Source organism: Anomaloglossus baeobatrachus, chromosome 1 (genome assembly GCF_048569485.1).
Source record: "Anomaloglossus baeobatrachus isolate aAnoBae1 chromosome 1, aAnoBae1.hap1, whole genome shotgun sequence".
In the NCBI taxonomy this organism is placed as follows: Eukaryota; Metazoa; Chordata; class Amphibia; order Anura; family Aromobatidae; genus Anomaloglossus; species Anomaloglossus baeobatrachus.
Genome location: NC_134353.1, coordinates 348,641,590 through 348,669,304, shown reverse-complemented (window position 1 = coordinate 348,669,304; position 27,715 = coordinate 348,641,590). Strand labels below are relative to the sequence as shown.

General features: G+C 44.7%; 1 protein-coding gene across 2 annotated transcripts in view; it reads right to left on the bottom strand.

Annotated features, from left to right (window-relative positions):
- Positions 1-27,715, bottom strand: part of RASGEF1B (RasGEF domain family member 1B) — a 625,650-nt gene that overhangs the window by 24,498 nt on the left and 573,437 nt on the right. The window contains exons 1-4 of one of the 2 annotated variants that reach the window (XM_075352420.1): positions 24,824-25,115; positions 5,839-6,021; positions 3,142-3,264; positions 1,328-1,465 (exon numbers count right to left, since the gene is read on the bottom strand). In XM_075352420.1, the coding sequence (XP_075208535.1) occupies positions 1,328-1,465; positions 3,142-3,264; positions 5,839-6,015 (438 nt within the window). In that variant the 5' untranslated portion in view covers positions 6,016-6,021; positions 24,824-25,115. Of the gene's footprint in view, positions 1-1,327; positions 1,466-3,141; positions 3,265-5,838; positions 6,022-24,823; positions 25,116-27,715 lie in introns of those variants that run through there. The other variant, XM_075352419.1, reaches the window with a different exon arrangement.

The following is a 27,715-nucleotide window of genomic DNA, read 5'->3' as shown; positions in this document are numbered from 1 at the left end:
TGCCAGATGCCACACAGTGGGCCCAACTGTATTAAAAAGGTCCTATTGTATACATATGCACAGATTGTGCCATCAGAATAGGGCAGGTTTTTGTGTTACGTGTGTGTATATTATATATATTTATTTATTTTTTTTTTCTCTCCATATCACAATTAGAGATAAGCGAACCCAAACTGTAAAAACAGTTGGGGCCAAAAACAACTTTTCTTGGATGTAGTGTGTATAAAAAAAACCCAAAACAATAAACCAAGACATTCGCCCTCCTTTTCCCCCAAAAATGCGGTTTGTATGCAGGCGGAGAGCCAAACTGCCCAATCCGTGACTTTGATCAGGCTCCAGGATCAAGTTCAGGTCAAGTCCAAGCTGAACGCGAACTTCCACAGGTATGCTCATCTCTAATCATGATCATTAATTAAAAAAACAAACAAAAAAAAAAAACAAACAAAACAAACAACATTTCTAATGTTGCAATTTTCATACTGACCGCTAGGGCTTTTTTAGACTTCCTGTCCTTCCATTAAGAGTTTTCAGCAAGCTCCTTATCATCAGAGGCAGCATTAGAATGACAGATAGCGCCTCTATGCAGAACTGATAATGCAGGATCCATCAGTCACAATGTCACACCTGGCCTTGCACCCAATAACCGTTGCACTCACTCATTAGATGCTTCATTACAAAAGATAGGGTCAGAATTTGCTCACTGGAAGATAGGTCAAAAGGCCATGATCTCAGTTGGGCTAATGTCATGACATGGACACATTCAGCATATACAAAACGGGAGTTTTCCTGATGTTCACCCAAACATACATCACAAAGTGAAGAGCACAGCAACCATTCATTTTTGAGGCATGGTTCACATTAGATAATCTTCAAAAAATGAGCTTAAAAGTTCTAGTTTTAGGAAAACATCTCCAATATACACCAGGTCCCACACATATACCGTGGATGCATTTTTATCATTTTCCGAGAGTTAGTCCGGGGTGCATGGATATAAAGGAAACCAGATGACTAGGTTTCCAAGAATGGAATTGGTATAGGGATTTTTTTTTTTCTAGAAGTTAAAAATAGTTTAAAAAGGGAAATGTACAGTCCAATTTTCCTAAGAGACAAGGAACGCATGTGATGAAGAAGTTCAGTCTGACCAGGCAAGGTCATGGAGGTCTCTGTGAACTCAATAGAGCAGTGTGTTAGGAGTCTGGTATGATATACTGCCCTCAGCCCTGTGCAGACATATACCTACTGATGTGCCTTTATAAATGCTCGACTGTATGGCAGCTTAGCTGTAATAGAGGATTGCATCAGTAAAAAAGCCAAAGTGGGTACATACCTCATCTCCATGCGTGACCCGGTGGGCTGTGTCCTTAAGATTTCTCATCATCCTCTCATCTCGGAAATCATAAGGGAAGGTCTCGGTCCACTCTGTCAGCAGCTGAAGGATTTTGGGAGCAATCTTCTTCATGTGAGTCTATGGAGTAACATAAAGACATGTTCTAATAATCTACACAAGTCATCCATGGCACAGGAATGTACAAGGAATTTGAGCTTCTCCATAGCATCGTGTGTCAGATAGACAACCATAGCTTACAGTAGCATTGCTCTGTAGGGACAACAATGAAATATTGGTTATAAAGCCTATATAGGCTTCAAATATACAAAAAAAGGCAACAATGAGGTGCCACTAGATACGCAACGACAGTCTCCTAATATGATACACATAATGTGGTCCATGGATGGATAATGGTGTAGAAAAACATGGCACTTCTGTTGGTGGTGCCCAAGTAGGAGCCAGTCTCAAATTATGAAGAGTAAAACTTGGCACTGAGATAAGGTGGAAATAATCTTGAAAATTTATTAAGGTGATCCAAACCAAAAGCAACACAGACATTTCGATCCACACTGGTCCTTCATCAATGTGCAAGAGGTTAAAGGGAACCTGTCAGGTGCAATATGCACCCAGAACCTCGAGAAGTTCTGGATGCACATTGCTAATCCCTGCCTAACCATGCCTGTATCTAGTAGCATAGATAAAGGGATCTTTAAGAAAAGTATTTCTAAAGATTCTTTATAATATGCTAATGAGGCCAGAGACTAGTCACAAGGGTGTTAGTTCCCTTGGCTAGTCAGCCCCCTTAGCATGTAAGCACGCCCACAAGGGTGTGCTAACATGCTAATGAATGCGCAGCGTCAGAGGCATGGTTGCTCTCACCTTTGCTACAACCGCTGGTTTTTGGCTCAGTACACACGATGAGAACATCCCCGGACTTTCGGTCAGGCGTACTACACCAATTTGAAGCCAGGATGCGTACACCCAGCATCATAGTATGTATGACTGAAGTCCGGGGCTTCTGATCAGACGTACTGAGCCGAAATCCAGCATCGCGCGCAGTGGCAACAGAGAGCGGCGAGATCGACCATCCCTCTGATGCTGCGCATTATTAGAACGTTAGCATGCTGACAGGCGTGTACTTACATGATAAGGGTGCGGACTAGCTAAGGCAGGGTTCCCCAACTCCAGTCCTCGAGGGCCGCCAACAGTGCATGTTTTCAGGATTTCCTTAGCATTGCATGGGTGTTGGAATAATCAACTGTGCAGGTAATTAAATTGTCACATGTGTAATACTAAGGAAATCCTGAAAACATGCACTGTTGGCGGCCCTTGAGGACTGGAATTGGGGACCCATGAGCTAAGGGAACTAATGCTCGTTACTAGTCCCTGCACTCATTAGCATATCATAAAGGATCTTTAGAAATACTTTATCCAAAGATCCCTTTATTTATGCTACTAGATACAGGGACGGATAGGCAGAGTTTAGCAATATGCATCCAGAGCTGCTCATGGTTCTGGGTGCATACAGGACCTGACAGGTTCTCTTTAAGTTTAGACCGGCCTCAGGGAGAGCAAGCACTGTGTATATGCCGCGGTGTCCACCTTTTCAAAGTGGCATATGTCCCCATAGAACAAAGAATATGGCATGTTGTTAGAAGAGCTGGGATGACCCAACAAGCATTAGATACTTGGTGGCAGCTAAAAACCGGTAAAGTTGTGTAGCAAGTGTAATATCACGGTTTCACCATTACCCAAATCACCAAACAACAATTGGCTATTGTGTAACCAGTCCCAGACCAGGAGTCATCTCTTACCTTATCAGATCCAGGTTCATTTAGCCTTTGTTGCTCTACACAAACATGACAGACTTTAGCCATTAATTCAAAAGGATGAAGAAAAAGGCGCGAGCTGAGGAGGAAGGTGAAAATGTATGTTCTCTAAAAGGAGAAAAAAACAAAAAGGAATGTTTATAGATGCAGTAATCTTATTAAAAAATAAACTGGCAAAATGTACAAGAGGCTACATGTAAAGGCCCACATACACATTAGATCGATCGCTTAGCTGACATCCATTTCTCCAGACTTCCTCAGACATAGGACCGCTTGGGTCAGCCATGCATGCTCTATGAGAGAGCCGCTACAGACAACCTTGGTAGTGGTTTACCTCCAGAAAGGTCAAAAGAATCGGTTGCAGAAATTAAGCAGCATTCTAGATCTATCGAACCCAAATGTCATTGAGAGTCAAGCCATGCACATTAGACAATCCAGGTGGGTGTGGACGACTTAAGCCTACAGTATTGTGTATGGTGGCCTTAGACTGGTAGTACCATCTAAAATGACAAGTCTACAGTCACTAGGTCACTTTATGTGACTGCAGACAAGTGAATTCTCACATCAAACACATTATGTGCTGCGAGGAATGGCCGGAGTCAGAACCGGGAACGACAGTCACGTGACCATAATTATACGTACTCCCGACCAGAATCCTACTACCTGGCTGCGGCCTCACACAATACACTTGCACAGAGCGAAGCCGCCCCCATTTAGTTGGACTGTGGCCAGAAATATACATACATAAGCAAGGATGGTTGACCTTAGGAAGATCAACATCCAACACCGGAGACACCATCACGTGTTTCTCAACGCAGTAATTCTAGAGCAATGCCCCCTGGGAAATATTCAAAACAAGAAAGCCTTCGGAGACACCATCACATGTTTCTCAACGCTGGCAGGAAACTAGCCAGGTTTTTCACCGGGAAGGAACAACCTCGGGAAGGGCAGTCTCCAGTCAAGGAGACCACCTATGCCAAACATGGTATCCATCCACAGACAGCTGTTTCGGGGTATTTGCCCCTCATCAGTGTGGAGTAGGAAACTTGCTAGTGGGAGCAATGCCTAGTAGAAGACTACATAAGCAAGGATGGTTGACCTTAGGGAGATAAACATCCAACACCGCGGAGACACCATCCCGTGTTTCTCAACACAAGGATTCTAGAGCAATGCCCCCTGGGAAATATTCATTGCAATGCCTAGTAGAAGACTAGGCATTGCTCCCACTAGCCAGTTTCCTACTCCACACTGATGAGGGGCAAATACCCCGAAACAGCTGTCTGTGGATGGATACCATGTTTGGCATAGGTGGTCTCCTTGACTGGAGACTGCCCTTCCCGTGGTTGTTCCTTCCCGGTGAAAGACCTGGCTAGTTTCCTGCCAGCATTGAGAAACATGTGATGGTGTCTCCGCAGGCTTTGTTTAGAAATATACATACGGCATACTTGAAGCCACGTGACCGCCGTTCCTGGCGAATTCTTGCAGCTTACAGGGCTTGTGATGTGAGGATTCACAAGTCTGCAGTCCCAGAGTGACACAGAGTGAATGAAGACTTGTGGAATTGGACCAAACAACACTTTTAAGAATACAGTAGATGCAAATTCTGTGGCGGACAAACACAGAACAGGCCCCCTGCGCATTTACAATATATGCGTTCTTTATATTCCATTAGTTCCATCTATGACAGAAGCCGCTTGCTGTATTAGGGGTGGGAGTGGGCCACTTTACCTCTTGGGCCCTGGTGCAGCTGCACCAATTATATGCCCCTCTTTGTGTTAATTCATACCACACATTAAGTCGGTAATATCCTCAAGGTAATCAAGTGTGGGCAAACATCAATAGGTAGCCACACATTAGATGAATGTTGGTTAATGCTAGGACTGACCGTCTAATCTAGATCGGTGTCCGCTCACCCTACAGCAGAAAGAAGGGTCAGACATGTTGGATTTCAACATGCCTGATCATTTTATAAAAAAATTGTTTAAAAGAACAGAGAGTCCTCATTGTAGGTATGTAGAATTGGGTTTGTAATCCAGAGTCCTTTGGGGATCAGATTCTCCTTTTTGCATTTGGATAAGAAAAATATGTCGCTGTCCAGTTGTGCGCGTTTCTTCAGAAGTGTCTTTAGTTCCATAAAGATGCGGTACATTCTGGTATCCTCCATTTTGATACAAGTAAAATATATCTTTGTACCGTGTTAGCCAGTAGAGATAAAAAAAATTCTTTTAAACAATTTTTTTATCTCTACTGGCTAACACGGTACAAAGATATATTTTACTTGATCATTTTATGAAATTCCACATCAGATGGGTTTAGCAATGCTTTTCTCCCCTCCACATATGGAGAAAACCACTTTCCCAAACTTCTGACAGTTTGACAAGATACCATGATAATATTAGTGACCGGGCTTGTCTAAAGGGAATAGTCCAGATGTCTTGTCATCTCTAACATATAAAGTGCTTTCACAGTTGTATGAAAATGATTGTATTGCTGCTTTATTTATGTGAAGTAGGAATGGAAAAGCCATATACACAAAGCCAATAACTGTTCCTATCTGTCCGCCCAAGTGTTACACAGATAAGCTATCTTCACGTTTCCTGTGCTGAAAAAAAGCACGTCAGCATCCATGGTGTGAAAATGCATGCTTGACAACAGATTTATTTTGAGCCAGCTTCAACTTACATCCGGATAGTAATCAACGCTGGGCACCAAGTGCTGGATAAGTGCTTCCAGGGATCCCGACAGCAAGTTGTTATCTTGGTAGTACAGCTCAGAACAACTGTCTTCTTTGGACTGATACAAGTTCCGGTTGAAAGTCCCGCTGTCAAACATGGCTACCAAACTTGGAGTTTGTGGCATTCTCTCCTGTAAAAAAATAAAGAGAGAAACATAAGAATTACAGGCTCCCTTTTACTTTATTGTTTTTTGAACCCCAAGAGTTCAAAATTTCATAGAATATAAAAAGAGAAAAAAAAAAACAAAAAAACACAGCCTGAGGCAACATACAAATGGAGAAAACAGACCAATGTGCATTAGCATCTATCCCCTGGCACTCCTTGTTCTCATTTCTAAAGGAACAGATGCAGCCCCTCACCCCCTTTTATGAGGCTGTTATCTTAAAGAAGCTGACTTTGGATGGTGGACAATGCCAGAACGCAGACATCTGATCACAGGAACCAGAAGTGAAGTGACAGCCTGCAGTTAAGTGCTTTCCTCCATCTGTACGGCATATCTCTCAACAAAGAATGCCACAATGAAGCATGGTGGAGGAGAGAATATTCAGTTATTAGCTGGATTCCTGGGGACAAAAAGGCACTACTCACACACTTCTAACTCCTGGCAGCAAGGCCGAACAAAAGACGTATTCAGACTGAGTCAGGAATTATATGGCTTAGTAAACAATTGGAAGGATCCAAAGTCCAGAACTCGCACAAGTGCGGATCCTGCCGAGACTTCAGCCCTCATTGACGACAATCCAATCTAATATTTGCATTAAAATAAGAGGACGGCTGTGGTGATTGAAAGAGAACATGAAGCAGTGTCTTACATCTGCTCAGCTGCGAGACGAGGTCTGAATAGCACACGAGTCTCAGCTTAGACGTGTCATAATATAATGAGCCCAACTGTTTCTCTACGGCCAGACACAGATTCAGGGCCAAGTGTGTAGAAATCTGAGAGACGGGACATTCTTCCCAAGATCAGACAGCTGGGAACGGGGTAAAGCAGTCTGCCCGGCAATTAGACTGGTACTCAGTCCCAATGCTTGTTTCTTGTGAGATGGCTTATCAGAATAATCTTCTTAATAAGAAGATTAAACATTACACATTAGACCCCATATCCGAATAACTCCTTATCAGCATGTCTGAGCCATGCATTAGGGAGCATTTCCACATATCACCACTCCTGACATGTCTGATTTAGTAGATTATTATTATAGCGCCATTTATTCCATGACGAAAAGGTGTATACATAATAAAACCAAGTACAATACATGGCGCAGACTGGTACAGGAGGATAGAGGTCCCTGCCTACGAGGACTCACAGTCTACAGTGATGGGTGAGGATACAGTAGGTGAGTATATGCATATAATGTTCCAGCAATAGCTATTCTGTGGTATCTTATCACAATGCTGGGTTACTTGTGTCGACCGCAGCCAGCTAATCACTGGTTGTTGAATTACCTTATTAAGGGCAGTTTCACACATCCGACATTTTGCCGGATTGCCGGATCCATCACACTCCAGTACAGTGTAATACAGTACAATTGCATCGCGGTAACCTCCGGTCACATGCTGTCATGTGATCGGAGCTTGCCGCGATGCCATTGTACAGTATTAACACTGTACTGGAGTGTGACGGATCCGGCAATATGCCAGATGTTTGAAACGGCCTTACTGGCTGACCACAGTATTACACACATATAATGATCGTTCTGTGCCCATAGAAAGTCACGTCATCGGCGGCACATCTTCAGCTTGCAGAGGTCAATGTGCCGCTGATAGCGATAAATTTTAAGCCTGCTTAAAATACATCACACTCGAAAAAGTTTGCTCAGTCTGTCGGCGATTGCCTGCCTGGAAATAAGTGCTTGTAGGTATGCTCATTCCCCAATTACTGGACCGCCTAAATGTAGCATTATTCTGCAATGTGTTTTTGCGCCGTTTGTTTATTCTCCTCAATATTTATGAACAAAAATGACAACAGGGCAATTCCACCTACTTTGGCAAAGGGGTGTGGACACTGTAGGAATACACCCCCAATCAGCAAATTTTATTGCTAATTATCCAGGAGAAATAATGGGGTAACAAAATAACACAGAGGTCAATTCAAAGATATCTCTGAATGGTTATACTGTGGCAAAAACAAAAATGTATAAAAATTGTGTCCTGTCTTTAAAAAAAGCAAATAAATGTTATACTGAGACAAAAACTGTGCTAAAATATTTATATATATATATATATATATATATATATATATATATATATATATATATATATATATATATATATACAGTTAGGTCCAGAAATATTTGGACAGTGACACAATTTTCGCGAGTTGGGCTCTGCATGCCACCACATTGGATTTGAAATGAAACCTCTACAACAAAATTCAAGTGCAGATTGTAACGTTTAATTTGAATGTTTGAACAAAAATATCTGATAGAAATTGTAGGAATTGTACACATTTCTTTACAAACACTCCACATTTTAGGAGGTCAAAAGTAATTGGACAAATAAACCAAACCCAAAAAAAAATTTTTAGTTTCAATATTTTGTTGCGAATCCTTTGGAGGCAATCACTGCCTTAAGTCTGGAACCCATGGACATCACCAAACGCTGGGTTTCCTCCTTCTTAATGCTTTGCCAGGCCTTTATAGCCGCAGCCTTCAGGTCTTGCTTGTTTGTGGGTCTTTCCGTCTTAAGTCTGGATTTGAGCAAGTGAAATGCATGCTCAATTGGGTTAAGATCTGGTGATTGACTTGGCCATTGCAGAATGTTCCACTTTTTTGCACTCATGAACTCCTGAGTAGCTTTGGCTGTATGCTTGGGGTCATTGTCCATCTGTACTATGAAGCGCCGTCCGATCAACTTTGCGGCATTTGGCTGAATCTGGGCTGAAAGTATATCCCGGTACACTTCAGAATTCATCAGGCTACTGTTGTCTGCTGTTATGTCATCAATAAACACAAGTGACCCAGTGCCATTGAAAGCCATGCATGCCCATGCCATCACGTTGCCTCCACCATGTTTTACAGAGGATGTGGTGTGCCTTGGATCATGCGCCGTTCCCTTTCTTCTCCAAACTTTTTTCTTCACATCATTCTGGTACAGGTTGATCTTGGTCTCATCTGTCCATAGAATACTTTTCCAGAACTGAGCTGGCTTCATGAGGTGTTTTTCAGCAAATTTAACTCTGGCCTGTCTATTTTTGGAATTGATGAATGGTTTGCATCTAGATGTGAACCCTTTGTATTTACTTTCATGGAGTCTTCTCTTTACTGTTGACTTAGAGACAGATACACCTACTTCACTGAGAGTGTTCTGGACTTCAGTTGATGTTGTGAACGGGTTCTTCTTCACCAAAGAAAGTATGCGGCGATCATCCACCACTGTTGTCATCCGTGGACGCCCAGGCCTTTTTGAGTTCCCAAGCTCACCAGTCAATTCCTTTTTTCTCAGAATGTACCTGACTGTTGATTTTGCTACTCCAAGCATGTCTGCTATCTCTCTGATGGATTTTTTCTTTTTTTTTCAGCCTCACGATGTTCTGCTTCACCTCAATTGAGAGTTCCTTAGACCGCATGTTGTCTGGTCACAGCAACAGCTTCCAAATGCAAAACCACACACCTGTAATCAACCCCAGACCTTTTAACTACTTAATTGATTACAGGTTAACGAGGGAGACGCCTTCAGAGTTAATTGCAGCCCTTAGAGTCCCTTGTCCAATTACTTTTGGTCCCTTGAAAAAGAGGAGGCTATGCATTACAGAGCTATGATTCCTAAACCCTTTCTCCGATTTGGATGTGAAAACTCTCATATTGCAGCTGGGAGTGTGCACTTTCAGCCCATATTATATATATAATTGTATTTCTGAACATGTTTTTGTAAACAGCTAAAATAACAAAACTTGTGTCACTGTCCAAATATTTCTGGATCTAACTGTATATATACATATACATATACATACACACACATATACACACACATAGCCCTGGGAAAAAATGAGACCACTGAACAGTTTTATAAAAATCAGCTTCTCCCACATGTCTTGTCTTACAACCATTCCATTCCAGTGTCAGTTTAATTCCAACCCGAGTACATTCTACTTAAGGTGCTTCTATTAGGTGATCACCTGAACCAAATTTAACAAGGGAATGTATAAAAAAAACACTGCTGTGGTCTTCACAATCCTCTTGCAATAGGACAAGCTGGATGACAAAACAAGTGCTAGTAATATCTCAAAAGCAATAGGAATGAAACAATAACTTTTAACCATGCCAAAGGAGTTGAAAAGAAAAGTCTTCAGTGAGGAAAAGAAGGGCTCAATTCTGACTTTACTAGCAGAGGGATACAGTGAGTGTCATGTTGCCTCCATCCTTAAAATTTCTATGACGGCAGTCCATTACAAGGTCAAGCAGCAGACATTGGGGACAACAAAGCCACCGACCAGCAGAGGGCGAAAGCGACTCTCCACTGAGCGGGAGGACCGTTATCTTATTTAAATATTACTTCGCAACCGCAGGATGACATCAAGTGACCTACAAAAGGAATGGCAAATGGCAGCTGGGGTAAAGTGCACGGCAAGAACAGTTCGTAACAGGCTCCTAGAGGCAGGGCTCAAGTCATGTAAAGCTAGAAAAAAGCATTTCATCAATGAGAAGCAAAGGAGAGCCAGGCTGAAGTTTGTCAAAGACCATAAGGATTGGACCATAGAGGACTGGAGTAAGGTAATCTTCTCTGATGAGTTTAACACTAGAAGTCCTAGAGAGGGGTCATTTAACATTTCTACCTTTGGAACCCAGAGACGGGTCGAATGACCTGAAGGATTTTAGCTAACATCCTATAATCACTGTCTTTTGTTCTGTAATTAAGGCCATTACTGTCGCACCACAAGAGGTTGTTTTCCATTGAGTTTAGCCATTTAGTTTCTAGTTAGTTCTATTCAGTTCATTTGACTTTAGGGGGGAGCTCGAAATTTTTGTGACTTCTAGTTAATTTTCAGCTTTGCCCAACACCTGGTCATCTAATGGTTAGACGGAGACCTGGAGAGGCGTATAAGCCACACTGTCTTGTACCCACTGTGAAATTTGGTGGAGGATTGGTGATGATCTGGGGATGCTTCAGCAAGGCTGGAAATGGGCAGATTAAACTTTGCGAAGAACGTATATCAAGCTGCATACAAGGTTATCCTGGAAAAATAGTTGCTTCCTTCTGCTCAGGCAATGTACCCCAACTCTGAGGACAGGTTTTTCCAGCAGGACAATGCGCTATGCCACACAGCTAGGTCAATCAATGTGTGGATGAAGGACCACCAACATCAAAACCCTGTCATGGCCAGCCCAATCTCTAGACCTGAAAACCTTTGGAATGTAATCAAGAGGAAGATGGACAGTCACAAGCCATCAAACAAAGAAGAACTGCTTTCATTTTTGCACCAGGAGTGGCATAAGGTCAACCAAAAGCAGTGTGAAAGACTAGTGGAAAGCATGCCAAGACGCATGAAAGCTGTGATTAAAAATCATGGTTATTCCACAAAATATTGATTTCTGAACTCTTCCTGAGTTAAAACATTATTAGTATTGTTGTTTCTAAATGAGTATGAACTTGTTTTATTTGCATTATTTTGTTATTTTGACCATTTCTCATTTTCAGAAAATAAATACAAAATTTATTGAAATCCGGAGACATTGTCAGTAGTTTATAGAATAAAAGAACAATTTACCCTTTACTCAAAAATATACCTATAAAAGAAAAAAATCAGAAAAACTGAAAATTTTGCAGTGGTCTGTTAATGTCTGCCAGAGCTGTAGAGATATAGATATAGATATACACACACACATATACATATACACACACATATTATATATATATATTTTCTATTTTCTATATCTCATGGTGACAGCTGTGGGGAAGGTCAGCTCTTCCATGGACTTGGAGGCATCCATTCAGCTGCCGTTGCGTGACTATGTAGCCATCAGAGCCCAGACGATGTCAGAGAATATTATATGTTTCGTGTGCAGACATAACTGTTCTGGATACAAATGTCACCTCTGCTCAGAGCTCTAGGAAATCGATGTAAGTGAGGGGCCAGGAATACGCAGCCATTCAGGAGAGTATATAGGATGCGGCATTTGCCTGCAAGGGGAATTTACATAAAGCTTATGCAACACAAGCTAAACTGCTTAGTTCTCAGTAATATAATTAGGAGCCGCTTGTTGGCACTCAGCTCTATTATAGGAAGACAGGATATGTCTGCAGATTGGTACTAAAGTAGCTTTTAGATGTAATAATCAAGTCAAACCAATCTGCATTCTCCAGGTTGACATGAGCCGACACGGTCAAACCACTTATCAAAGTGCAGAACCCGATTGACTATGCCACTTACCACGGTATTCAGCGCCTATTCTAGGCAAATACTAGTGAGGCACATGCACGAGTAGATCACCGGAAAATAAAAAGTAGCATTAGAAGTCCCACTGAGTGTGCCTCCGAAGATATCTACCCAATTTGAAATCCCAGTAAGAGCCTCTGATGGAAAGACTGGATAAAAATCCCGTTGTGTACCAAAACTGATGACCCAAAAATATGGCTTTACACAGTGGCTCTATTATATTACCTTAAGCAAGTTGTGTCAATAAAGATCTGAATCTGTATCAGCAACTACCGGTAATTTCCTGGCTATTGTGAAATACACAGAAGATACGTAGGCAAAGCTGGCACACAAGGAAATAAATGAAAGACAATGCCGATCTGCCCGCTATTCTACAAAAGGCAGGATGGTCAAAGTAACCAGCCATGGCGCCTTTGTGAAGCCTCTATAATACTATCACTTGATGTCGGTGTCCACTTATACATTGTAATAAAGGGTTGCCTTCACAACTCCCAATTTCCACCGGCTAGGAAAGCTGGGACCTGAACATGTTAGAAGAAGCTGGTGTATTTCACAACAGCGGTGATCACACCTGAACTGGCAGGTCATTGCAGGTTCACGTGGCAAGAAATGAATTCCAGACCCAGCCCACGTGATCAGGACATACAAAGAAAGGGAGATAGTGAAGTAAGCGGTGTGCTCACCTCCACCAACCACCTCCTGTCTAGACAGGACCAGTCATTGTGACAGCCCTCGGAAGCTGTCCTCATTCCTCAGCTGAGGACCACACAGTAGGACAGGCCTTCTGCTCGGTAACAAAATGGGGTACAACATAAAAGACACAGCATCCAATAAATAAGTGGAAGGTATTGTGATGTGCCAGGGTGCGGAGATATCTGTCGTATCCATATGACTCCCAAGTCCAATATCCTCGTCAGCAGGAGTGTGCTTTATTATCCAGCTGAAGGGGTTCACCTTTAAGGACAATTTTTCTTTCACTTAAATACATGTATTTTGGGATAAAAAAAAAAAAATTGCGTTTCATTAAAAAAAAAAAATGTTCACTACTTTCCTTCTATAATGTCTGTGTGGCACTGACTATTGCTGGCTGGAGAACGAGTTAACTGAGAGTCTGTCAGTCATCCCAATAGTATTATTTGTAACTCATGTCTTTTTCGGAGCTCCTCTCAGCTGACCAGAGACCACATCAAAGCGGACTGTGCAGGGAAACAAAAGAGCCCATAAAAACGAGGAAAATGGTGCTTTTTTTATTGAACCCAATTGCAAAAATGATTTCTTGCCCTACAAATAGACTACATTTAATATAATAATAATAATAATAATAATAATAATAATAATAATAATAATAATAATGTCCTTAAAAGGTGGACAACCCCTTTAAGCTTAGGCATGCACAGTGATGTGTTGCGTCGACATCGAGATCGTGCACTTGAATTGGACATGGCATATAATGATTTCCTTTTGTGTAGCAATGCCGCCCACCACGATACACAATCGTTTCCAAATGTGCCGATTGTCTATGCTGGTTGCCATAGACTACAATGAAAGCCACTTGTGACTTATTTGTAACCATTTATAATTATTGGCACCACTTCTTTGGTCAGGTATCTACTAGTGATGAGTGAGCACTACCAAGCTCAGGTGCTTGATAATCGCAACAAGTAGTTGGATGCTCGGATGGGCACGACATGAGTACCTCAGTATAATGGAAGTAAGGGGGAACTCCAGCATTTTTCTGGGAGATATCAATGGAGGAAAGGAGCATTTTTCCACCAAGTTATACTCGGGTACTCGAGTCACGCCAATCCGAGCACCAACTGCTCCTTACGAGTACCAATTACTACTTATTACAAATACCAGGCACCTGAGCATGGTAGTGCTCGCTCATCACTAAAAGTACAGATCACCCGAGCATGGTAGTGCTCGCTCATCACGAGTACCCAAGCATGGTAGTTGTCGCTCATCACATCTCATTATGAGTACCCAAGCATGGTAGTGAACGCTCATCACTACTTCGTTACGAGTACAGAGCACCTGAGCATGGTACGGAATGCTCATCACTACTCGTTACGAGTACAGAGCACCCGAGCATGGTACGGAACGCTCATCACTACTCGTTACGAGTACAGAGCACCCGAGCATGGTACGGAACGCTCATCACTACTCGTTACGAGTACAGAGCACCCGAGCATGGTACGGAACGCTCATCACTACTCGTTACGAGTACAGAGCACCCGAGCATGGTACGGAACGCTCATCACTACTCGTTACGAGTACAGAGCACCCGAGCATGGTACGGAATGCTCATCACTACTCGTTACGAGTACAGAGCACCCGAGCATGGTACGGAACGCTCATCACTACTCGTTACGAGTACAGAGCACCCGAGCATGGTACGGAATGCTCATCACTACTCGTTACGAGTACAGAGCACCCGAGCATGGTACGGAATGCTCATCACTACTCGTTACGAGTACAGAGCACCCGAGCATGGTACGGAATGCTCACCACTACTCGTTACGAGTACAGAGCACCCGAGCATGGTACGGAATGCTCACCACTACTCGTTACGAGTACAGAGCACCCAGCATGGTACAGAATGCTCATCACTACTCGTTACGAGTACAGAGCACCCGAGCATGGTACGGAACGCTCATCACTACTCGTTACGAGTACCAAGCACCCGAGCATGGTACGGAATGCTCATCACTACTCATTACAAGTACCGAGCACGGTAGTGGTTTTCGGCCTTGCAACCCTCATCCGACAATTTGATGACCAAGGTTGAGGAATTAGTCTGGGACTTTTGTGTATGGCTATGTAATATATCATTTGCAGTTACACTGCCATACACTGTACTGTTCGAGACTAAATCTACATTTTGAAAAGCTTGGTCCATTAAATGTATGTGTAACCTGGTCATAGACTGCACATTTCTGGTCCTATAATAAACATGTAAAAGCACACTAAATGTGCATCTGAAAGCCATTCAGGGAGCTGTAAATCTCACCAGTAGAAGTGATGACAGTTGCTGGAACAACCCATGTGTTGGTCACTACACAGCGACACCTGGTAACATGGCATGTGCGTACTTGTTGTATTTTACAAAACACCACTCAGCCTGGAAAAAGATCACCTAAAAATAACTGCGGAGAGCAGACATGTCAAATGTCACACCTTAAGGTGGCCCAGTGGATGACGCTAACGTCTGACACTTTAACAATACGTACATCGTCATCCATTCCCTCACATAAAGTTAGCCTATATAAAACAAAAAAAAAGTTGAATGTCCTTAAAAGGTCCCAAAAACATATACATCTTTAAAAAAAAAGCTACAATTTACCTATTAAAGCTGGTTTATTTTCCAATTGGGTTATTAGGCTTCAGGAAGCCTGAAGAAAGCCCCAGTTTGATGCTGAAACCTGAAGCTTATATTGTATAAAACTGGATCTTGTGATTTTATTGCGCACTTTGACTAATTAGCCCATATATTTTGCAAAAATCATGGTCACAGTAGATTACTGTGTGTAGGTCTATAAAAAGAATCAGATTTTTGACTGTTTGGGACAAAGTCATCCATCTCTAAGCACGTATATGCTCCCCACATTTTTCCTGCAGATACCAGTGCGTGAGAGGCGGCCAGTTGTCTTTCACAGACACTTCTTTATTAATCAGGGCACACGCTGACAGATGGGTCATAAAACATTGATGTCCCTATTCTGCACTACAAAACTGTTTGTCAGCTGCCGGTAGCAGAGTTGAACAGCTTCTGATCATATGCGCCAGCGAAGCACAAAAAGGGGCCCCCAGTCACCCAAAACACGGACTCCCGCTGGCCCGCTCTTCAGACTCAACTTGGAATTGTACAATGTCCTCAAGTTGTTATTTAAAGGCATCCTCCTTTACAAATTTTTTTTTAAATAAGCACTTAAAAAAAAAAAAAAATAAATAAAAATACAGTAATGCTTATTCCTTACCCTCCCGGGGTCCAGAACCAGCTCTCGGTTGCTGTTTCGGTCTCTTTTGTATGTCTGCAGGAAGCCATATTGGAAAGCCGACATTGAACCTGACGAGGGTTAAGCCCGCTTTACACGCTACAATATATCTTACGATGTGTCGGCGGGGTCACGTCGTAAGTGACGCACATCCGGCATCGTAAGGTACATTGCAGTGTGTAACAGCTACGTGCGATTGCGATTGAATGTTAAAACGTTCATCGCATGCACGTCGTTCAATTCCTAAAAATTGAACATCAGATTGTTCATCGTACCCGGGGTAGCACACATCGCAGTGTGTGACACCCCCAGAACGATGAACAGATCTTACCTGCATCCTGCGGCTCCCGGCCAGCAATGCGGAAGGAAGGAGGTGGGCCAGATGTTTACGTCCCGCTCATCCCCGCCCCTCTGCTTCTATTGGCCGGCTGCTGTGTGACGCCGAACGTCCCTCCCACTCCAGGAAGTGGACGTTCGCCGCCCACATCGAGGTCGTATGGACGGGTAAGTACGTGTGACGGGGTTAATCGTTTGAACGTGCCGCACATACGATGGGGGCGGTTACGATCGCATAGGATATCGTATGTGATATCGTAACATGTAAAGCAGGCTTTAGTTATACTCCGGGGGTGGTTTATTAAACTATTGTAGATTTTAGATATTTCACATACATTACCACCTAAAAGTGAAATATCTGGTATAAATATGGAGTGATGAACATATAAAGCGTAATATTAGGCCATATCTTACACTATTGGATACACCACCTGGAATGTGCACCTCCGGCCAGCTGTGTCAATACAACCATACAGCAAACATAGTATGTGTGTGGAGACTATAGCCCTTTACAATAGTAAGGCCCAAGGTAAACAGAGCAGATAGGGCGTCCATTGTACCTGACATTCTACCTGACATTTTACAAAATTAATATCTCCTTTCGTTACTACACACGGCACTGCTGTCCTGTCAGAAAACACCCTGTGGGCCAAATCCCAGACATAATGATGAGAAGAAAAAGTTGTCATATCCACTACAAGTATGGACACTATAGCAACCGAATGTAAACAACACAGCCTGTACATCGCTTACATCCAGCCATAACGGCTAATCAGTGGAGGTGCAGGGGGTCCTACCCACACCAATCTGATATTAACCAAGCCTAAGGACAGCTTATCAATATCTTAATGCCCTGAGAGCCCCTTTAAAGTGTATGACATGTGAATTTTCATCATCGCACCTGGATCCCCCATAGATTACTAAAAAGATGGAAGAAATTCCACCTTGATGTTAGTGATTACTTGGAATCAATAGATCATTAGGTCTATGATAGTTCAGTGAAATGTTAAAGTTTAAAGTCAATTTTACTTTCTTTAATTTTGACAGGATTGGCAGTCCCCTAACTCTACTCCCCAATTATAGTCGTCAGGGGGAAATAAAGAAAAATTGGATATCTGATGTTTCTGAGATCAGCAGCAGCCATGGTTTCTTAAAGGGAATCTGCCAGTAGGTTTTTGCTGTGTAATCTGAGAGCAGTATGACGTAAAGGCAGAGGCCCTGATTCCAGTACTGTGCAATTTACTAGATTGAGTGTTGCGGTTCAAATAAAATCAGAGTTTTAATCAGCAGGCTATCACAACTACAGGACTAGGCGTCTCCTGCCATGTAGTCCTCCTGCACTGTGCAACCCCGCCCCCCTAGCACTGATTGGCAGCTTTCTGTCAATATGCAGGAGTACATTGAAAGCTGCCGATCAGTGGTGTGGGTGGGGTTATACAGAGCTTAAAGAGAATCCGTCACCAGTTTTTGCTTTATAAGCAGCGGCCACCACCAGTGGGCTCTTATATATAGCATTCTAACATGCTGTGTATAAGAGCCCAGACCACTGTGTAGAACATAAACACTTTATAATACTCACCTAACAGTCGCGCGGTTGGCCATATGGGTGTCTCCTTTGTCCAGTGCCGGCGCCTCGTCTTTCGGCCATCTTCATCCTCCTTCTGAAGCCTGTGTGCATGACGCATCCTACGTCACACACACTCGCCGATCCCGCACATGCGCACTACAATACTTTGATCTGCCCTGCTCAGGACAGATCAAAGTGCGCCTGCTCAGGACCGGAATGCCGGCGAGTGGGGATGACGTCGGATCAGTCATGCACCGCAGCTTCAGAAGGACGACAGAAGTGGCGACAAAGATGGCCAAAAGAGGCGGCACCGGAGGACGAAGACGCCCATTTGACCCACATCCACCTCAGCGACTAGTTTAGGTGAGTATTATAAAGTGTTTATGTTCTACACAGCGGCCTGGGCTCTTATATATAGCATGATAGAATGCTGTATATAAGAGCCCGGTGGTGATGGCCGCAGCTTATAAAGCAAAAAACTGGTGACAGGTTCCCTTTAACATTCAGAGCACGGCTAGCTTTGCAGTACAGAAAACAGTGAACGTATAAAACATCACAGCAAGCTATACACTGGTGGAATTGGGTTCTCTGCCCTTACATCATTCTGCTCTCAGATTATATAGTAAAACCAAGATGTCTGCATGTGGAGGATAGTGCATGGAGGAACTAAGCAAACTTGTAATTTTCCATTTGTTACACTATAAGCTGTATACTATGCACCAGTCAGCCCGCGCAGGGTGAGCACAGACTCCACCACCTGCCCACTTGGAGCTTATGGGATGTACAATATTAGAGGATTTATTCTTGATTATGTTTGCATTGGATTAGTTTCATGGGTCACGACATAGCTAAGAATAGCTGCTTCTGTAACATCACTGTTTATCCTGCATCAAATTAATCCTTTCCAACAAAAAATAATGTGCACAAGGCTCACACTAGATTACTCTGGAAAGGAGAACAGCAGCGGGCACCAGACAGACTGTAAGGTCCGCGAAGCGCACATTTGCTGACATTTGTTCGGTCTTCTCTTCCCCACAAGCCCCCTGTAGATTGCCATCGGCCATACCCCGTCATTGTGCAGCAATGTAGGTGTGTAATTAGGGTTGGAATTGCATTCGCTGGCATGCTGCACTCCATATTGTGCAACTCGGAGCCACTATGTGTCACTAGGACATATCACCACTTAATGTGGACCTACTATTTATTTTTCCTTTATAAATGTGTAAAGATAATGTTTTCTATACTTTATTAGGGGTTTTTACTCAGGTCTACACGTAAAAGTCAAGGGGGGGGGGTCACATACTTTTGTATACCGCATCTCTAGAGTTAAAGGGACTGTCCGTGATTAACAGTGATGCTCCTTACAAGAGGTCATCAATGTCTGATCGGTGTGTGGGTGCGACACTGTCACCCCCGCTGATCAGCTGTTCCTGGTGCCCCCACTAACTGTAACTACTCAGTTGCAGAGCTGCATAGCACAGCCTCGTCAAGAGACTAGTGGCCAGGTACTGCACCTCTTCCCCCTATTGATTTGAATAGGGGGTGGATAGGCAGTACACTGTCGCGGCCACTATACAGTTGACAGAGGTGAGCTGTGCAGCTCCGTAACCTACTAATTCAAGCTGGTGGCAGAATCGGGAACAGCTGATCGGTTAAGGTGCCGGTGTTGAACCCACACTTCTCACTTTGGTTGTTTTTTCGTAAGGGACTAAGAACTAACCAGTGTGTAGATGGTAACTACCCGCCAGCGACGAGGTCTGCCGGCGGTGACTCTTCTCCCTTTGATCTAAATCAATGGAGCAGTTTTTTGTCTTCCGGTCTGCTCTGTCCACAGACATTGATGGAGAAAGCAGGAAGGCACGTTGGCAACGAGTACTTAGCCCACTCAGGAATCTCAAGAGCAGCAGGATATATGAAGAGGAACTCAGCAGGAATGGAAGCCACTAAGAGCACAGTCCACGTAAAATGCGGAGCACACCAAACACAGGACTAGAGTCTCAATCACAAGACACAGGTTTGTCTCTTTATGGACCTTAAACAGGCCTAGGGAGAGGTCATTGAGCCATATCAGGCAACTTGCAATCCCCGACAAAGAGCACGACAGAGGGCAGCAGACCCAGGGAAATTAAGCCGAGCCTGGGGTACGTAAAACCAACGTCATTCTGATTAACAGCTGGTTCTCTGCAGTTAGGAAGTCGAGAGATGCTTGTCAATCAGCATGACATCAGCAGTGACGCCTCATCAACAGAACAGAGCGGAAGAGAAGAAGCTGCTTTGTTGATGTGACATCACCAGATGCCGCAAAATCGCCAGAAGGAGCTGTCCGTGACAACTCTGAGCCGGCATATTTTGGCGCAGAGCAGACCTGGCAGGTAGTTACCAACTGCTGCCTGCCTGTTATTTTTTCATATGAGGCTAAGAACTAACCAAGGTCCTGGATTACTCCTTTAAGTCTCCTCCATACACTTTAGTTTGCTGCTGGCCAAACAATGTTTTGGCCAGTAGATTTCTTGCCCAACTCTCTCATACACAGGTGCGCTTACTCGGCTGGGTGCACCTGTGTTCTCAATGAGAGTCAGGCATCTCTGTAGAACAGAAGGTCCCTTATCTCACCTGACAATCAATTGTAGGGGGCCATCAGACATTTGACTGTTGTCCGAACCAGTCAATGTCAGATGCATCAGCCGACATTAGTGTAATGTGTTTGGGAACTACAATAGGAGTCATATACAGCATATGCACTGATAGGCACGTTGCACTGGTTTCATGTTTAGGACACATACTTATCCAAACAATCCATCGACTCATCAGTCACTGACTCACAAGCAGTTTGGTACCAATGAAACATTCCACTGTGCATCATGAGACAGCGACCACTGGGTGGCACTCTGCCATTAGGCTGTTCACCGGCAGAGCGTGGGGAAACAAGGTCCACCATAGAAGGTCGCTTATCGAATACTTGTGGAAATGTCACAATAAACAAAAGGAGAGCAGATATCCAAGCAAATGACATCTATGAACAGTTTCTTTTACATATGATACTCCACCTTCACAACCGCAATTTTGTTACGTATACTATTCACATACTTTTCCAATAGTGTCCCCAATACTAATGTATGTGAAATGATCTTGGAAACTTCCAATCTGTGCTCATCCTAAGAGGTTTCAAGCTCTGATGGAGATTTACAAAAAGAAAGTCCTGTTTGTGGTTGGACATAATTACTAAACCCATTCTCCTCTGAAAGTATGCAGAGCTTACCAGAGGCCTGACCTTCTCATGGAAGCCTGACACAAGCCACTCATTAGTGAAGATTACAGCCAGGACCAGACTGGAGCTCTCTTATTCATTCATCTGCGCTGATAACAGAAAACCAATAACCAAAGCCTATAATCTATGACAGGACAGAGGTGATAAGAGGTTAGGGCATTGGTTACACTCTGATCTAGCTGATGATGAGGGGACAAATCACACAGCTTTTACCAGGATCTAGCCATAGACATTTAAGGTCCAGTCACACTAAGCAACTTACCAGCGATCCCAACAACGATAGGGATCGCTGGTAAGTTGCTAGGAGGTTGCTGGTGAGATGTCACACTGCGACGCTCCAGCGATCCCACCAGCAACCTGACCTGGCAGGGATCGCTGGAGCGTGGCTACACGAGTTGCTGGTGAGCTCACCAGCAACCAGTGACCAGCCCCCAGCGCCGCGTGGAAGATGCTGCGCTTGGTAACTAAGGTAAATATCGGGTAACCAACCCGATATTTACCTTGGTTACCAGCGCACAGAGCTACACGTGCAGGGAGCAGCGCACACTGAGCGCTGGCTCCCTGCTCTCCTAGTTACAGCACACATCGGGTTAATTACCCGATGTGTGCTGCAGCTAAATGTGCACAGAGCAGGGAGCAGCGCACAATGCTTAGCGCTGGCTCCTTGCTCTCCTAGCTACAGCACACATCGGGTTAATTAACCCGATGTGTCCTGCAGCTACATGTGCACAGAGCAGGAGCCGGCAGCACAGGCAGTGAGAGCGGCGGAGGCTGGTAACAAAGGTAAATATCGGGTAACCAAGGACAGGGCTTCTTGGTTACCTGATGTTTACATTGGTTACCAGCCTCCGCAGAAGCCGGCTCCTGCTGCCTGCACATTTAGTTGTTGCTGTCTCGCTGTCACACACAGCGATCTGTGCTTCACAGCGGGAGAGCAACAACTAAAAAATGGCCCAGGACATTCAGCAACAACCAACGACCTCACAGCAGGGGCCAGGTTGTTGCTGGATGTCACACACACCAACATCGCTAGCAACTTCACAAAAGTTGTTCGTTAGCAGCGATGTTTCTAGCGATGTTGCTTAGTGTGACGGGGCCTTTAGGCTTCACTGACTACTCGTACGTGAAAAGAGCAGGCCCATTTCCATCCATGTGCTGATCGGGTGTTCATCAGTGTTTAGTCTAAAGAAAGAAAAATTTGAGACTGGCTCCAAAGCTTTTCCAAGCAACGGTGAAAACCAGACAGCACTAGGGGCCATCTAGCGTTTCACAGGCCCATGAACTTACATTGCAAGTTTGATCTGGGACTAGGATGAAAAACAGACGGGAGCAGCTTCATAGACGAAAATGGTTGTCTTCTATCAGTGAAAACTCCAGATAGAACACATGAAGAATGGACGTCAGAGATGCTTCAGCGCTACATCTCTCCATTCACAATGGGAGCTGGCAACGATCCATCATCACCGAATAATGAAAGATTCATGCTGGAGGGCAGCTGATGGGGGAGTCAAGGTTTTGTCAGTCCGATTCTATAATCTCCCTATAAACATAAGTGGTGCAACAGGGTCTGGCAGCCTCTTCTCCCCCATTGAACCATAAGAGAAGGGGCAGATAATTACCAGTCTATACACATCTTACCTGGTTAGGATGTTCCCACTTTAAATGACTAATTAGTGGGGGTCCTATGATCTGTGGGTGTCCTACTGCTGTAACCCACATCAACTTCTAATGGATAGAGACAGAGCTAGATATAGAGTGTTGGGTATTTCCACCATAAATGACTGATCAGTGGGGGTCCTATGATCAGTGGGGGTCCTACTGCTGTAAACCACATCAACTCCTAATGGAAGAGCCACAGTGCCAGATCTGGAGAGTTGGGAATTACCAACATAAGTGACTGATCTGTGGGGATCCTAAGAGCCACAGTGCTAGATCTGGAGGGTTGACTATTCCTATCATACATGACCAATCTGTGGACGTCCTACTACTATAACCCACATCAACTCCTAGTGCAAGAGCCACAGTGCTCGATCTGGAGGGTTGGGAATTACCGTCATAAATGACTAATTTGTGGGGGTCCAGTGATCAGTCGGGGTCTTAATGCTGTAGCCCACATCAACTAATAGAAAGAGCCACAGTGGTAGAACAGGAGAGTTGCTTCAGAAAAAAAAAGTGTTTTTTGCTTCACAGTCCCCCAGCCCCTAGGATTCTGTGACTGAGGTGAGGCTACCAATGATCAGATGCTGAAGGCATCAAGTCAACCTGCCATCAGAGCTAATGCTTCCGAACATATGATGGCAGCACCAGCCTGTGTACATTTCTCTGATGACACACTCCATTAGTCAGTACAATTTCTAGTATTCATAAAGTAAAGGGGGGGGGGGACGACAACCCGTGCTCTTGGTGTATACTATGGGACAGAAGAATGGAGCTAGGAGACCTCCCTTTTTAAATGCACTGAAGCTCTATACAAGTGTCATCATTAATTCGCCAGGTTGTAGGTACAATAGCGTTCAATGGAAAAGCTAAAGTGAAGGAAGTAAACCTGCAGCTTCCCAGTGACCGTTGCCCAGATCTCAGGCCTAAATATAGATTAGAATAAATAAACTTAACATTGTCGTAGTGGCAAGAAGCGGTGGCATCTGTGCCAGCGTGCCACCCCATTCCGTACACACTGTACCCACTGGTCTGCACAACAAAGCCAGTCACATCTCCACTAAGTCACTGGTGACATCACCCACCATACAGGTCACCCACAGTTACTACTAGCAATGTACACACGGTGTGGATAGATAGAGATAGATAGATCTACACATACTACTAGGAACGTATACACTGCATATATATATTACACACACACACACACACACACACACACACACACACAGATAGAGGGAGAGACATACATACACACACATATATACTACTAGGAATGTATGCACTGCTCATATGAATATATATATATATATATATATATATATATATATATATATATATATATATATATACACACACATATACACATATATACACATATACACACATATATACTACTAGGAATGTATGCACTGCTCATATGAAATATATATATATATATATATATATATATATATATATATATATATATATATATATATATACACACACACACACACACACATATAATACTAGAAATGTATTCATGGGTGTGTATTATAATATACACTCATGAATACATTCCTGTTACACATACACACACACCATACATTCCTAGTAGTGTGAGTGCGATGGATGGATACATGGATATGGCATATGAGCGGTGTGTGTGTGTGTGTTTACACATCCTGCATTTGTGTGCACTCTGCCCGCACATACTATGCACATACTATGCACACACCATCCAAACATTACCTGGGACTCAGGGGGTTAATCGAGTTCCGATGTGGCGCTGTGTTCCCCGGGATGATGCCGCATCCATGCAGAGGTCCGGGGCTAAATCCACAGAAGCCCACGCTCAAGCTGCTCCTCCACACACTGTGTGTCCCCCAGCAATCTGCGCTTGTTTCTTAGGTTTGTTTCCTCCTCCATTGCCCTCCTCCACACGTCACTGCTGTGTCCTCCTATTCTCTTCCCAACAGTTCTCCTCTCCGCCCACTCCTTACCAGACGTGAGAAACTCCGGCCGGCTCTATACAGACGTCTGCAGGGCAGCCATCCTCCCCGTCCGTACAGATCCGCAGGGCAGCCATCCTCCCCGTCCGTACAGATCCGCAGGGCAGCCATCCTCCCCGTCCGTACAGATCCGCAGGGCAGCCATCCTCCCCGTCCGTACAGATCCGCAGGGCAGCCATCCTCCCCGTCCGTACAGATCTGCAGGGCAGCTATCCTCCCTGTCTGAACAGATCTGCCAGGCAGCTATCCTCCCCGTCCGTACAGATCTGCAGGACAGCCACCATCCCTGTCCGTACAGATCCGCAGGGCAGCTATCCTCCCCGTCCGTACAGATCCGCAGGGCAGCTATCCTCCCTGTCTGAACAGATCCGCCAGGCAGCTATCCTCCCCGTCCGTACAGATCTGCAGGACAGCCACCATCCCTGTCCGTACAGATCCGCAGGGCAGCTATCCTCCCCGTCCGTACAGATCCGCAGGGCAGCTATCCTCCCTGTCTGAACAGATCCGCCAGGCAGCTATCCTCCCCGTCCGTACAGATATGCAGGACAGCCACCATCCCTGTCCGTACAGATCCGCAGGGCAGCTATCCTCCCCGTCCGTACAGATCCGCAGGGCAGCTATCCTCCCTGTCTGAACAGATCCGCCAGGCAGCTATCCTCCCCGTCCGTACAGATATGCAGGACAGCCACCATCCCTGTCCGTACAGATCCGCAGGGCAGCTATCCTCCCCGTCCGTACAGATCCGCAGGGCAGCTATCCTCCCTGTCTGAACAGATCCGCCAGGCAGCTATCCTCCCCGTCCGTACAGATATGCAGGACAGCCACCATCCCTGTCCGTACAGATCCGCAGGGCACCCATCTTCCCCTTCCATACAGATCCGCAGGGCAGCCATCCTCCCCGTCCATACAGACATAGGCCTGCAACACACATTCGTGTTTCCTGTACGTGTTTGGTACGTTTTTGCACGTACCGGAGACACAGAGACCCATGTTATTCAATGGGTGGCACACACACGTAAAATCACATGTAACGTGTATCCGTGTCGTAAGTACGTGTGTGCGGTTTTCTACACGGACGACATGTCCGTTTTTGGCCGGCAGTACGCAGGCACGGACCCGCTATGGTCTATGGGTCCGTGCCTGCACGGACGGCACACGGAGTATGTCCGTGTTCAGCACGTTTCGTCCGTGTGCGTTTTTAAACCAGCGATCTTTTTTTTCCTTTTTTATTAAAGTCAGTCTACTTACCTTTTTTTCTGCTGTTCTCAGTCATACTTACATTGGCGCTCGGTCTTTTCCTTCCCCCGGGTCATACTTACCAATCCCCGATCACCAGCGCGGCGAGGAACAGCTGTGCCGAAAATACGCGGCTTCAATTCATTTGAAAATGCCAGCCGCTCATTAATCAATCTACTATTCCCTGCTTCCCCCACCCACCAGCGCCTTGATTGGTTGCAGTGAGACACGCCCACACGCTGAGTGACAGCTGTCTCACTGCACCCAATAACAGCAGCCGGTGGGCGGGTCTATACTGTGCAGTGAAATAAATAAATAATGAATTAAAAAAACGGTGTGCGGTCCCCCCCAAGTTTTATTCCAGCCAAGATAAAGCCATACGGCTGAAGGCTGGTATTCTCAGGATGGGGAGCCCCACGTTATGGGGAGCCCCCCAGCCTAACAATATCAGCCAGCAGCCGCCCAGAATTGCCGCATACAATGGATGCGACAGTTCTGGGACTCTACCCGCCTCTTCCTGATTTGCCCTGGTGCGTTTGCAATTGGGGTAATGAGTTAATGGCAGCCCATAGCTGCCAATAAGTCCTAGATTAATCATTGCAGGCGTCTATGAGACACCCCCAATGATTAACCTGCAAGTTAAAGTTAATAAACACACACAGTGAAAAAATCCTTTATTTGAAATAAAAAACAATAACAAATACCCTCGTTCACCAATTTATTATGCCCCAAATACCCATCCATGTCCGGCGTAATCCCCGGAGGTCCCGCATCACTTCCAGCTCAGCTACATGAAGGTGACAGGAGCTGCAGAAGAACACCGCCACTCCTGTCACCTCCACGCAGCAACTGAGGTGAGTAGCGCGATCAGCTGAGCTGTCACTCAGGTTACTCGCGGCCACCGCTGGATCCTCCACCTGTGACAGCAAGTCACCCGAGTGACAGCGATGAAGTCACAGGTGAGTTGCGTTCTCGGGTGGAGGATCCAGGTAGCCGCGGGTAGCCAGAGTGACAGCAGCAATAATCGCACTGCTCAATTCAGTCACTCAGGGGATTAGCGGTCACCGGTGAGTCATTCACGGGTGATCGCTAATCAGTACGCGACACAGAAAGAGCCGCGGTATGACAATGAAGTCGGGTGAAGTTCACTCGAGTTCATTCTCATCGCGCAACTCTGTCTGCTGTCAGCCGACATGTATGAACGACATTTTACATCACACACACGGATATTACACACGGACATTACACGTACACATACACGGGCATTTTACTCGCACACACGGACATTTTACATGCAAACACGGATAGCATACGCCATCACACGGATGCCATACATACCGGAGAAACGCCCCCAAAAAAACGGAACACGGACCCGAAAAACGGACCGTGTCACACG